This window comes from Megalobrama amblycephala, linkage group LG20 (genome assembly GCF_018812025.1).
Source record: "Megalobrama amblycephala isolate DHTTF-2021 linkage group LG20, ASM1881202v1, whole genome shotgun sequence".
Taxonomy (NCBI): Eukaryota; Metazoa; Chordata; class Actinopteri; order Cypriniformes; family Xenocyprididae; genus Megalobrama; species Megalobrama amblycephala.
The window spans coordinates 34,364,145-34,377,471 of record NC_063063.1 but is presented as its reverse complement, the minus strand read 5'-3'; the positions used below and the strand labels follow the sequence as shown (position 1 = coordinate 34,377,471).

At 39.8% G+C, this 13,327-nt stretch overlaps 1 protein-coding gene across 2 annotated transcripts; it reads left to right on the top strand.

The window, feature by feature from the left end:
- The first annotated feature begins 1,359 nt into the window (after positions 1 to 1,359).
- Positions 1,360 to 13,324, top strand: LOC125255387 (cadherin-related family member 1). Of its 2 annotated transcripts, none has more exons than XM_048170577.1 (17): positions 1,360 to 1,496; positions 1,924 to 2,019; positions 2,375 to 2,520; positions 2,630 to 2,680; positions 4,998 to 5,087; positions 5,201 to 5,287; positions 6,295 to 6,441; positions 6,602 to 6,745; positions 6,842 to 6,920; positions 7,077 to 7,177; positions 7,275 to 7,478; positions 8,121 to 8,270; positions 8,348 to 8,512; positions 8,728 to 8,795; positions 9,726 to 9,954; positions 10,162 to 10,416; positions 11,794 to 13,324. In XM_048170577.1, the coding sequence occupies exons 1-17, from the start codon at positions 1,436 to 1,438 to the stop codon at positions 12,370 to 12,372; spliced, it is 2,652 nt and encodes an 883-aa protein (XP_048026534.1). In that variant the 5' UTR covers positions 1,360 to 1,435; the 3' UTR covers positions 12,373 to 13,324. The 2 variants fall into 2 exon arrangements, with proteins under 2 accessions (XP_048026534.1, XP_048026535.1); XM_048170578.1 differs by having other exon boundaries at positions 6,331 to 6,441; positions 11,794 to 13,323.
- Positions 13,325 to 13,327: the final 3 nt, after the last annotated feature.

Genomic DNA, 13,327 nt, shown 5'->3' with positions numbered 1-13,327 from the left:
CAGAACGAAAGCTTCCCCTCACTTTTATATCTCTAACCTCCAAGGCCGAAGCCTCTATCCTTTTACCATATTTGGAACATCTCTTAGTGGCTGTAACTTTCCACACATTGTTAGCACAGACATGTTTTTAACATACATCTTGCATGTCCCCATACCATATCTTGCTCTTTCTATTTCTAACATCTATGTTAACACTATGTTAAACATTACCAATGAAGCCAGCATCATATCATGTTCCATAAGCATCATATTTCACAAGAATACAGGTTAAAGCATATGAAAAATTAAAATTTCCACAACAACTGTATGCATGTATGTATGTTCTCTCTCTCTCTCTCTCTCTCTCTCTCTCTCTCTATATATATAGTTGCAAGAAAAAGTATGTGAACCACTTGCAGAATCTGTGAAAATGTGAATAATTTTAATAAAATGAGAGATCATACAAAATGCATGTTATTTTTTATTTAGTACTGTCCTGAGTAAGATATTTTACATAAAAGATGTTTATATATAGTCCACAAGACAAAAACAATAGCTGAATTTATTAAAATAACCCCATTCATAAGTATGTGAAGCATTGATTCTCAATACTGTTACCTGATGATCCACGACTGTTTTGTGTTTTGTGATGGTTCTTCGTGAGTCTCTTGTTTGTCCTGAGCAGTTAAACTGAGCTCTGTTCTTCAGAAAAATCCTCCAGTTCCTGCAGATTCTTCAGTTTTCCAGCATTTTCTGCATATTTGAACCCTTTCCAGCAGTGACTTTGATGATGACGATGATTTTGAGATCCGTCTTTTCACACTGAGGACAATTGAGGGACTCAAACACAACTATTAAAAAAGGTTCTAACATTCACTGATGCACTTTCATTGCTGCTTGCAGCTTTACTGGAAATTTTGGGGTTCATTGAGATATTGTTTAAAATGTTACTTTTCAAAGGGGGTGTACTCATTTACACTGTATAAAGCTGAGCAATTCTCGTGACTGTTCTGCGTTCACTGACATGCGTGACGTGTCACATTCACCCCTTAAAATAACTCAGGGAGATGTTGCAAATGTACACTTCATAGGAAAATGATGGATGTATTGAAGGTTCTGTCCTTCCATTTCATTTAGTTCTGAAGGTCCAGAACAAATTGTCTAAATCTACATAAGCCTCAATTATATTTCTAGGTAAAAAGCAGGTGTTATGGAGTCTGACCTTAAAATGAATGTTAAGTTTAAAAATGAAAATGTGGCACTGTGTTCCTAAACTTGGTGATGGTTAGATGCGTTTGTTGTTCTAGGTCCGTCTTTGAGTCGTGAGCTGCAGTGAGTCACAGGATTACGGAGGCTGCTTCTCCTGCGCTCAGACGTGTTTAAAGACGTCTTCAGATGGGCAGCGGCTGCATCTCTCACCATATGATCCTTCAGTCGGTTCACACTTTTCTGCAGGATGAAGAGTATGAGGGAAAAACAGACTGTAATTCTTCTCATGTCACTGTGGATGTCTATGGGTGAGTTACTGAGTGTTTTACTGGTTAGAGACGAGACTGTAGTCTTTGTGTAATCAGCTTCAGAACTGTGACTGTCTCAATAATCCTTTAAGTATAATGTGAGTGTTCGCAGGAGAGCAGAGCTGTGCTTCTTGGTTAATTGTCCTTTAATATACACATTTAACTTAAAACTTGAAACAATTTACAGTAGAACTATTGTTTTATTTTTAGAGCAGTTATCTAAAATGCATGTAATTCTCACTAAGACTGAATTTCACATGCATTGGTCCAAATGATTTCTGTGTCAGCGATTTCGCTGAATGCTTTTGTCAGTCTACCTAAGATGTCACAACCTACACTTTATTTCGTTCTGATGTTTCATGTTCAGAACGCTTGATGTGTATTTCCATGTTATTTGATGCTGAGTTCGAAGTATCTGTGTTTTCAGGGAAATCTGACTTCGCACCGTATTTCTATGATAATGGAGCTGGCAGCAGGAATGGAAACATGGCACTTTTCAGTATCGCTGAAGACACATCTGTTGGTTAGCACTCAAATGCACCTCACTTCTGTGATGACACACTGATATCATGCCGTCAGACTAACAGAAAACATAAGAACATCAAATGCTGTATGCTGGCGTATGCACAGACTGAATGTGTCATATTGAACTGATCACAGAACAGAGATATAATGAGCCAAATCTCTGATCATGCTGAATTCATTTTTGTTGTGTGCCGAAATTCATTTCTCAGATATTCAGCTAATTTTGATGCAATATGAGTGACAAAGAATTGCTCGCAGTGGGTTTCTGGTTTTCATCTCAATGTTGAGGAGCACATACTGTATGTACCCATACTTTGAGATCATTTGTTCATATTTGACTCGTTCTTCCACAGGGACTCATGTGTACACGCTGAACGGCTCCGATCCGGAAGGGGAACCCGTGACCTACGGCATGACCTTTGATAAGGGCTCCAGAGAGTGTTTCAGTGTTGAGCCCAAATCAGGGAATGTGACTCTCATTGAAAGTCTGGACAGAGAGGTGAGTGTACATGTTATTAAAATGGCACATTATATGGACATAAATCAGGAAAAATACCAGCTGAAGTCTGATATTTGTGTTAATAATGAAACTTGTTTTGATTGTTAAGGTTCAGGATGAGATCGTTGCATTTGTGACCATCACAGATGGCAGAAACAAGGTGATAAAACATGATTGCAATATGTTTAAATTACAGGCTTGCTTCTTAAAGCGGAAGTGTGTTGTTGTTTGTATGTTCAGCTAGTGTCATCGAATGAGTCAGTCATTGGTAGTTTGTAAGGAGTGAAACATTGAGGTGTTTGACTTCATGTGGCACTGGACAGACCGACCGTATCATGACAAATCAGTTCCTTCCTTAAAATTGAGTCTTCCCAATCTGCCAGTTAATGATTATCCTATGAATTATATTAATTTAAAATACCCATATAGCTTAATGAGTAAGAAAACAAATTAGTGCAAAATAAAACCAATTGCACGTAATGTCTTACACTGGAGTAACTGTTAATTAATAAATAATACTTATAATAGCCTATTAAGTGAATAATTGAACATCATTAATTTGTTTTGTCCATAACTAAAATATTTGGGCATTTAACACTTTATTTAACACACAATTATATTAAAGATGATTGTGAATACATGCAGGGTAAGAGCAAATGCGTGTATAAACTAAGCTACAGTATCGGGCTAATCGGGTATCTTTATGCTATGCTACTACATAAGCTAACTAATACAAACATAAATGGTCATTATAACGTAGTTGAAACAGCATTTATCATAACATGATTTTGTAGGAATTGTAAACAGGTGCTAAGAAGAGGACCAATTAAAAACAATTTGAACCAATGGGAGCGCATGGGGTCCTAATGGAGGGGGGGGGGGGGGCAGTTTGTCACTACACCGGCATCTGACTGGAAGCGGTGCATGTTGGGTAGAAATTTTGTCCAACTTGAGAAGATGGCACTTCCACATTTCCACTGTGATGAATGCCATCAAAAGAGCAGTGTCTCGCTCAGGCTGCATGAGCTCCGATGATGACGATTGGCCGGATTCGTTGGACGACAACAATGACACATTTTTATGTTTATTCTGACACCTTCAGGGGTCTGTACCATGATGGTAGATGAACAAACTCAGGGTTATAGGATTAGTTTCGAGTTGACAAAACCAAACCACTCCAATCTGGCTTTGTTGGTACCATGATGCTGATCATAAACTTTCTCTGTCAACTCAGGCTTTGATCCTGAGTTTGTGGAGCGCGTGCACGTGAATCCGTGACATCAGTGGCAAACTGCCAATCACATGCCTCGCAACACGATAAACTGTGATTCACTTCTCGCGAGAGAGCCGGCGCGATTCAAAACTCTTTTGGTGAAAATGAAGAATTTAAACATTTACACTAATGGAAAATACTTGTCTGTGAAAGAGGACAAATAAAAGAAATGATCTTTCTCTATCAGTGCAAAAGAAAGTTGTGAAGTTAGTTTATATAGTTGATATATAGCGAAAGAGACTCATACTTGTAAGGTCACATCATATTTAAAGTTTATTTACAGCTTATTTATGACTTTATTGCGTTGGATTTGTCAGTGTCAGTTTGCTCACATCTGATTGGTCCAATTTCAGTTTGAGATCTCTAACCCAGAACATATCCTGCCCCGGAGCAGGTTAGCTGTGGAGCGTAAGTTACTATGGTGATGAACACCGCTAAAAGCCAAGTCACTTTCATGGTACCTAAAACCCAGGATTGGTGCAAACTAATCTGAAACTTACCTGGCTAGCCAGCGAATCCGGCTTCATGGTACAGGCCCCAGATCTGCTAATTTTCACAAATCCAAATTTTCATAAAAGTCAAAACTTTTTTTAATGTAATCTTAATGTTGTGTCAAGTTTATTAACATAAAACTGATGAAAATGACATTCAGGTGCAGTACAGAATCCAATGAATGAAAAGTGTTGCTACATGTAAACGTCTGAAACAAGTTTGGAAAATGCAACAATTACTGCATGTAATCCAGTTCATCTGCGACGTGACGTTTTGGACTCCTAACCCTGACTAGAAGCAGCAGATCGATCAGTTGAAGTCAAACACACCTTGTGACTCTGTGACGCTTTCACAACATTGATTAGTGTGAGGAACTTCTGACTCAACCAGTGACGTGAGCTCGTTTAGTGTTAATGCTAATGTGATCTGCTGACTGGAATCTGTTTGGCTGCAGGAATGTTTGGGAAATAATCATTGATTTAGGATTTTGTTTAATGCTGCTAGTGGTGCCAAAATTACACACTTCTCCTTTAAGAAGAGGTATAACTAGCCTTTGACACTGGATTTCAATTATAGTTGTTCATTAATTATTATTTAGTCCCATAGTCCTCTGTGTATTATGTGTGTTGTGTTTAATGTGCTTTAGTGTACATTTTTGACTATGAATGTGCAATTTGTCAGGTCAAATTTACTTTATACCTCGTTTCTCCAGGTTGTAGAAAATGTGCGAGTGTTTATCACAGATGTTAATGACGAAAAACCTGAGTTTATAAATCGACCATACATAGTGGATGTCCCCGAGGTAAGAATGAAAAGCAGTTTGGAAATGAATGGATGTGTGTCATAATAAACAGTCAGCAGTATTGGCGAAGCTCTTCTAATGACGTGTTTGAATGTCTGTGATCTGCGTTGAAGGACGCCGCCTCGGGCAGCAGCATCTACAGGGTTCAGGCCGTCGACAGAGACCTCGGCTCTGGAGGAAGTGTCTCCTACTACCTGCAGGTTAGACCAAACAACTTCCTGTGGCATCAGTGGTCGCTCTTTTAAAAATTTGATTTAGTCCCTTTCTCAAGGGAATGAGTTTAAAATAATAACCACTGAACATATTTTAATCTCTAAGATGTCATAAGCTTTGTGTGCTAATACCAGTGTTAACATTTATACTCTGTGTCTGTAGAGGACAGTCATGTGGGATGCTGCAGAGACACTGACACACACACACACACACATATCGCCTGTCGAACAGACGTGACACCAAAGTACCATCAGAAAATGTGCTGCTACTGGATTAAATTTCAATTACATTTAGGCAGGTTGAGGGCTTAGCCTGGCTTACCTCTGCACTCGGCCACATGTCGCTCTGATTCACGAGGCATCTGAGGTCGGACATTTCTGAATATTTCCCACACCAAAGTGAGCCGAGCATCTGGCCTCTAAGTGCAGGTTTCTCAGAGGAAACGTGAAAGTCTAATATTCTTATACTTTTTTTTAAACAACATGTTTCATCATTTCTGATATAATTATTCTACAATTAATTGAAGAAGTGCCCGTACAAGGAATTCCGACCCCGCTGACATCACACAGGCCCATACTCGGGAAAAAAAAGGCCGCAAAGTTTATGAGGATTTGGAAGAGTATATTTGGCACAGAAATACTCCGTCATACACCCAACCCGTGCTTTGAAACTTTGGCTTTGTTTAGCATGAGAATCCAACTCTTTAACAGTGTAAATAAGTCAGAATGCATGAAATAGCATTACACCCCCCCCTTTAAACATACATTAGATCTGCAGTCCGGTGTGTTCTGGTTCTCACTCTGATCTGTTTATTCATATTTTACTAAATCGCCTACATTCCAAACCATCTCATCTCAAATTTACCAAAACTACACGCATGCGTGACAACCAGCTCATAACATTTGAGAGTCATCTTTTGGAACAGATCGGTCTGAAACGGTTGAGGTTTGGACAGAAGAGATTGTAATTTTGAGAGATGTGTTATATATTTCAGGAAAGAAATCTTCATCAGTTGTCATTTCGTTTGCAGTCCAGCAGTAAGTTCACCATCGACGGTCACAGTGGCGTTCTGCGCATCAGACCTGGTGAATCTCTGGATTACGAACTCTCCAGGACTCATTTTGTCACTGTTGTTGCAAAGGTGAGCAACAAAATCCTCTCTGTCCTCTGTAATAGTTTGGGGAGTTTGCTTTGATCTTTCACTAATGCCAAAGATAAGAAGAATTTTCTCAGAACGTCATTTCTCATGTGGCCGTTTAAATCAGTGACTATCTGAACATCGTGCTGCGCGTCTATTTCAGGATGGAGGTGGTAAATATCACGGGAAATACCAGGTTATGACCTCAACAGCCATCGTGACCATCAATGTCATCGACACCCAAGATTCTCCTCCAGTGTTTGTTGGTACTCCGTATTTTGGATTTGTCTATGAAGTCTCTGTACCAGTAAGTATGAGACTTTTTCATATATATATTTCATATATATGTATGTTTGCTTTTATGACAATGTTCTGACTTTTTTCTGACACGTTTTGTGTCCAGGGTTCAGAGATATTCACTGTTTTTGCCAAGGACGGGGACCAGAACAGCCCCAATCCCATCCATTACTCCATTCTGAACGGTCAGCTGCGTTATTGCTTCAGTGCTCATTTCTGCCTTCATGTCATCTAGCTCAATTTATCTACCAAGTTCAGTCTTAATAATGTTAGATTGTGCAAAACTAAGAGCTTCATTAAATCTGTTGTACAGCGTCTGTCTCTTCTTCTGTTCACTAAAGGCAGCGACGGCTTCTTTAGCATCAACAGCACCAGTGGGTGTATCAGCCTGACATCATTTCCTGTACAGCTGAGGAATGAGTTATATGAATTAAAAGTCAAGGTTGGCTATAATTATAATATGAATATCAGTAAAGATTGAGTGTCTATTTATAAGTAGTGTCATGCATGACATAAGACTTGCTTCATTTTAAACCAAGGCTTCGGAGGTTGGACCTGCCAACCAGATAGTTGACTACGCCATCACCACAGTCAGTATTCGTGTGGTGGACCTGAACAACCACCCACCCACATTCTACGGCGAGAACGGCCCACAGAACCGGTTTGAGCTGACCATGTACGAACACCCGCCGGAGGGAGAGATTCTCCGAGGCCTGAAGATCACCGTCAACGACTCGGACCAGGTGCACACACTGAACATGATCACACATTAAACTTTTGCCTTGTTTCATTGCATTCACCAGCAGTGGCCACCATTCATACATGCATTTCATTTAGATAATATCCCTGCATTCCAGTCTACGTTCTGATAATAAATGCAGAGCTATAAATAGTAAATGTGTGAGAATTGTAAAGTGAGGGCTGTTCTTCCAGTGTGAATCTCACAATTCAAGTCCGTTTTGCTTAAACTGAGAGTGGATGACGGCTCACAGATTGTTCTGCTTTCAGAAAATTACTGCTATTAATGTTGTAGATTTACAACACGTTACACAAATCACAGTGACAGTGATGCCCAACATTCACACAATCATCACACTTTAAATCTGTTACTGAAAGGCTAATTTAAACTTTTGCCATTTTGTAAAGTTTAAGACTAATTTTTATTTAATATTTAAGATAATGGGATTGATCATATTAAGTTGGGAAAAGATATATCATCAGGTTTCATCTGTACACACGCACACACACTCTCTCTTTTTACCTGTTTTCTAGCCTAATACACTTTTATCTTTTAACACTTATAAATAAACTGTTCCCTGCGGGTGTTTTAAGTGTTTTTTCTCTATTAATGTACCATATTCTATGATCTCTCCCGTTTCATCCAGGGAGCGAATGCTAAATTTCGACTGCTGCTGGTGGGACCCCGAGTTCTCCGTGTGGTTCCTCAGACGGTTCTCAATGAAGCCCAAGTCACCATCATTGTGGAAAACTCAACCGCAATCGACTATGAAAAATACCAGTTCTTAACATTCAAGGTCTGTTCCTGATCTTATGTTTGCTGTATGTCATCTCATGGTGTTTTATGCTGAGAAGTGCGTATGCTGTTTTTCAGCTGTTAGCAGTTGAGATCGACACTCCGGAGCGCTTCAGTGCCACCGCGGATATTCTGATCAATCTTTTGGACACAAACGACAACATTCCAAAGTTCTCCTCAGAGTTTTACATTGCCAGGATCCCTGAAAATTCACCCGGAGGCTCCAACGTCGTCTCAGTGACCGTGAGCATCTTTGTGAAATGATGTTTAACCAAGACATGAACACTAAGAGCTAAATTTAGGCAGAGTTGTCTGCTCCTTTGCTTATAGTTGTAGAGAAATTAGCTTTCCAGAACAAATGCTCCAGTTCATAGTCTTACAGCAGGGGAATATTTCTCAGCTGCAGTGGTTTGGTGCTTTACGTGTGGAGCACTGATGTGTGTTTGGTGTTTTTACAGGCAACAGACCCCGACTCAGGGCTTTGGGGGGAAGTGAAATACTCCATCTACGGCTCTGGCGCTGATCTGTGAGTTCAGAGGAATACTGTAGCTGCTCCGTCAATACTGAACATCATGGATTCGAATAAGTGATTCTGCCATTTATGCAGAGCCATATTGAGCTCCAGTAACAGATTTTCTGCCTTTAACAACATAACATTTTGTTCAGTCATCTGTTTGGATTGAGCTTTAATTAAATATAGACGTCACTCTTCAAATAGCTGCTTGAGACTTTTGCACAAAAGATGTCTAAAATGATGGATGCGATGGCAAATCTAACTCAAACAGAATGGGACCAAATTCCAGCGTCTGCGATTTAGTGTGTGACGTTAGTTTTGTCAGGTCAAAAAGTGTCACAGATCCCTCACTCTCGCCTGTGTTTGGGTCCTCGCTTGTGTTTATAAGGCCTGTAAAGGACTAAAGGACAAGTACAAAACAGCTTACAGACAGACTCCGGTGAGGGAGCAGGCTAATCTTGTTATGGGATTGGAGAAATAAAAATAGCATCTCCACACCCCGCGAGTGAGTCAGGGCCCAATTAGCGAGCGATTTGACAGCTGGAGGTAGAACACATACGGGTAATGCAAAACCTGTAAATTTATGCCTTGATTCTTCCCCAATGCAGGAGGCAAATTATAATGGTGTGAAAAATAGCAGGTTTCTGGCTGACTGTTAATTTTCACACTCACAAGAAAAAAAGCAGCTGCTTGAAATCCAGACTTGATGAAGTTCTTATAATGGTTTTAATATCAGGCACACGCCCGCATGTTTATTTTGATTTTAAATCGACCAGTGAATGGAGCTTCTGTATTTTAATCCATCATTACCACACCGAAACGTGTCTCGTCCCGTGCAGGATGGTATTCATTGGACACTTCTCATGCAAGACGCATCAGTTAAACATCATTTGCGATGTTAACCACATCATAGTTTTAAATAAAGTCTTGTGTCTGTTTCAGATTTCTCATTCACCCCACGTCTGGCATCATTTACACGCAGCCCTGGGCCTCTTTAGATGCTGAAGTGAAGTCGAAATATAATTTCTATGTAAAAGCTGAAGACACTGAGGGGAAATACAGCCTTGCAGAGGTTTTTGTCACTGTGCTCGACCAAAATGACCATCCGCCAGAGTTCAACCAGAACTTCCTGGAAAAGACCATGATTATTGGAGCACCAGTGCAAATACAGGTTTGTGGGCTCATAGTTTCTGTTCTTTAACAAACTTTGCCAATAATAAAAAGCCAAATCTCTCATTGTGCCTGACGGCATGAACTCCGATGATTCCACAACCTGCTTAAAGTTCTGCATCTGTGAGCAATTCAGCTGAACAAGACTGTCAACTACTGGTGTGAATGTAAATGAGATGATTTGGATTTGATTCTGGTTTGTGTTCAGGCTGTGGATGAGGACGCAGAGGAACCCAATAACATCATTGAATATTCCATCATGAAAGCCGATCCAGACAACATCTTTGACATCAACACATCCACAGGAGAGATTAAGCTCAAACCATACATCAAGTCCATGGAGATCGTGCAGAACATCACCAGACAGAAGGACTGCAGGTGGTCTGTGGTGGTTCAAGCCCGTGATCGAGGCTCTCCGTCCTTCAGCACCACAGCCGTCGTCAAAATCGACATCACAGAGGCGGTGAGACGAGGGTCGCTGTATGCATTTAAAACAGCTTTGAATGATTATTTTTGTCATTTATGTTTGTGAAAATGCGCAGCACTTTGGGTTATGATGTGAATACCTTGGCATAGGAATATGGATTGTGTATAGTTTATAAACAATTGTTTTATTCAGTAGCGAACTGTGACTTCTGAACCTTGGCCCCTCGTCGGGAAAAAAGTAAACTCAGCCTAAATCAGCCTAGCTATGTCCTTTTCTATAATACTGCATTTTACTTTTAACAAGAAATGCCACATGCAAACATAAATGTTAGCATGAGAGTTATCACAAAAATGAAGCAAAAATTAATAAATTGCAAATCCTCATTACAAATAAGTGCATCATCACACAATCGGTGTGTGCATTTCAGCAGAATATGGTGACAACTGGCCACAAAACCAACCAAATTTAATGTAAGCCGACGCGTGACAGTCACTTCCGCATCATCAGTGAGCAGCGACCCATCACCACAAACATGCAATGCTGATAATAAACATATCATTAGACTGGCACAGTTAAACTAATGATTTGGGATAAATGTAACTATTATGCAGAATTACAGTTAAATGTGCATGTTCGTAAGTTAGTAAATTTACAGATTGACCAGAAATTCTGCAAAATAACTGTTTTTAAGTAAAGCTTAACATAAGTAAAACAGTGGTCACATAATCTATTAAATTTTAAATAACTTACCCAAACAGCAAACTTTAGCTTCTTGTCATCTGCGGTTGAAATGCTTTTAAAAGCTTTGGCTTTCTGCACAAAAGTTAGCTCTGGTGTAGGTCTCCCTTTGCAGATTAACTCCAGCTTTTCTTTAAAAGTTAGTATTGAAAATGGTGTCCTCCTCATTAATGTTATGGTTTCCATAGGAATTTTATCAGTGTTTTTTCCCGATCACGTTCCCAGCAGCGGGCTCAACGCGTCATAACGTTCGTGATAACAAGGCACACCCATTTAGAGGAAGGATATGATTGGTCAATTTTCCTGTCATTCGAAATCTGTCTCTCATTGATTGGCCCTCTGTAATCTCACAGCTGGACCACCAATCACAGAGCTGAAAGCGTTAGGCTTTAGGATTCCTAATATGGAGAAAACGGACGTCTACACAACACAACTGAATAGACCGATTTGAAGGGTTTATTTCCTCAAGAATATTTAGATGTTTATTGTCAAATTATAAATTCCTAAAATAAAATTAGAACCAATTAACTTTTTAAACTATTAATTAAAAGTTTGTACATTTAGGCCCTCTCTGAGGGTTCCCCTCTGGTTTTATTGTACCATGGTACAGCCACAGTACTTTTTCACGGTGTGTACATTATTTACAACACTTTTTTGCTTTCTTTCTTTTTGTAGAATAGTCTCAAAGGGCCCATGGCTGCCTTTCTCATGCAGAGCCGGGACAATCCACTGAAAGCTCTGGGCCTGGCGGTCGGCATCATTTCTGTTATGGTTTTGGTGACAGTTATGATCTCCACGCTTATGTTCTTTCGCAACACAAAATCCAATAGGATCACGCCAGCACGTCGCATCATACGCAGGAGGCCCAAAGAGCAGCGGCACTGGACCTTCAGGTCAGCGTTTGGACAGAGCGACCCTAACGCTGGACGATTCCTCGATGACGACGATGACACGAGTGGCAACAGCAGCTCCAGACCCAAGCCTCCTCCACCCAGCGCTCCTGTCCTGCCTCCTGCGCCTCCAGCCGGCTCCAGGCCGAGCGAGCGTGTGCGGGCCGTGCCCACGGTGTCCGGTGCTCTGGCCTCCAGAATCCCCAGTCGCAGCTCCAGCTGCAGGACGAGCAAAAGCACAGATGGCCATGAGAGATCCGACCACAACAAAGACGGCAGTGGCATCAGCTCCGCTCTTGTGTCTGAGCTGAAAATGAGAATAGAACAGAAAATTATTGAGGCAAATCAAGGTTATTATTACTGACACACTGACGCACTGGACACGTTTTACATGTGTGGACCAAACATTTGATGTTACAAACAGCTGTTTGTGAAGAATGTTTCTTTGTGTGTGAAAAAGTGTTTTTAAAGTGGCCATCTGGTTCATCTAAAGTGTTTCTGTTTTTCAAAATGGCATACAGTCATAATAATATGATCTGGCTTGTTTTCTTGCAAGAAAAAAAAATCATAAAAAAAAACTTGCCAATGCTGGTCTATGCACATGTGTTTGTAAACAGAAACAGCCAATTAAGTGCTGTTTATTTCAGTAATGTACACCTCAAGTCCTGCTGTGCTTCTTAGACCAGTTTATGCATTAGTTCTAGTGATGCCAAATGCCACTGTAATCTCATAATTAGCACCATACTGCCATCTTTAGGTTTCAGTACTTTTAGTCTAAACAGTCTAATCATTAATACCCAAAACAGCCCTTTCTGTCCATCATTTTTCAATAGATGTGCTGTATGTAGATGTGTCCTACTGTCTGACTATTTCTTCTTTGAACAACTTTTGCCTTGAGGATCTTCGGTGAAAGTCTACTGACTGTACGGACATCGGAAACCAGACTCTCTCATTTGTAGTTATTGCTGTCAGACCTTTTTATTATTATTTTTATTGTTTTTATTCTTTTGTAAAGACAGTTTTTTCACTGATATTTTGGAAGTGATTTAAGAGCAGATGAAAATACATGTGCTATTTGTACGGCATATCAAAATGTCAAGTGTGTTTATCATGTAAACTCTGTGCTATAAATCCATTTAGAAATAAAACATTTTTAAAGTGTTATTTAAAAAAGAAAAAAAAAATGAAAAGAGACTTTTTCTACTATTCAGTTTTGCAGCAATAGTAATGTTGAAGAGTAAAATTGGAGCAGTACAGAAGCTACTTGCTGAAATATTTTTCATGTTGTTTTAGATAATTAAAATATTAATTTTAATTAT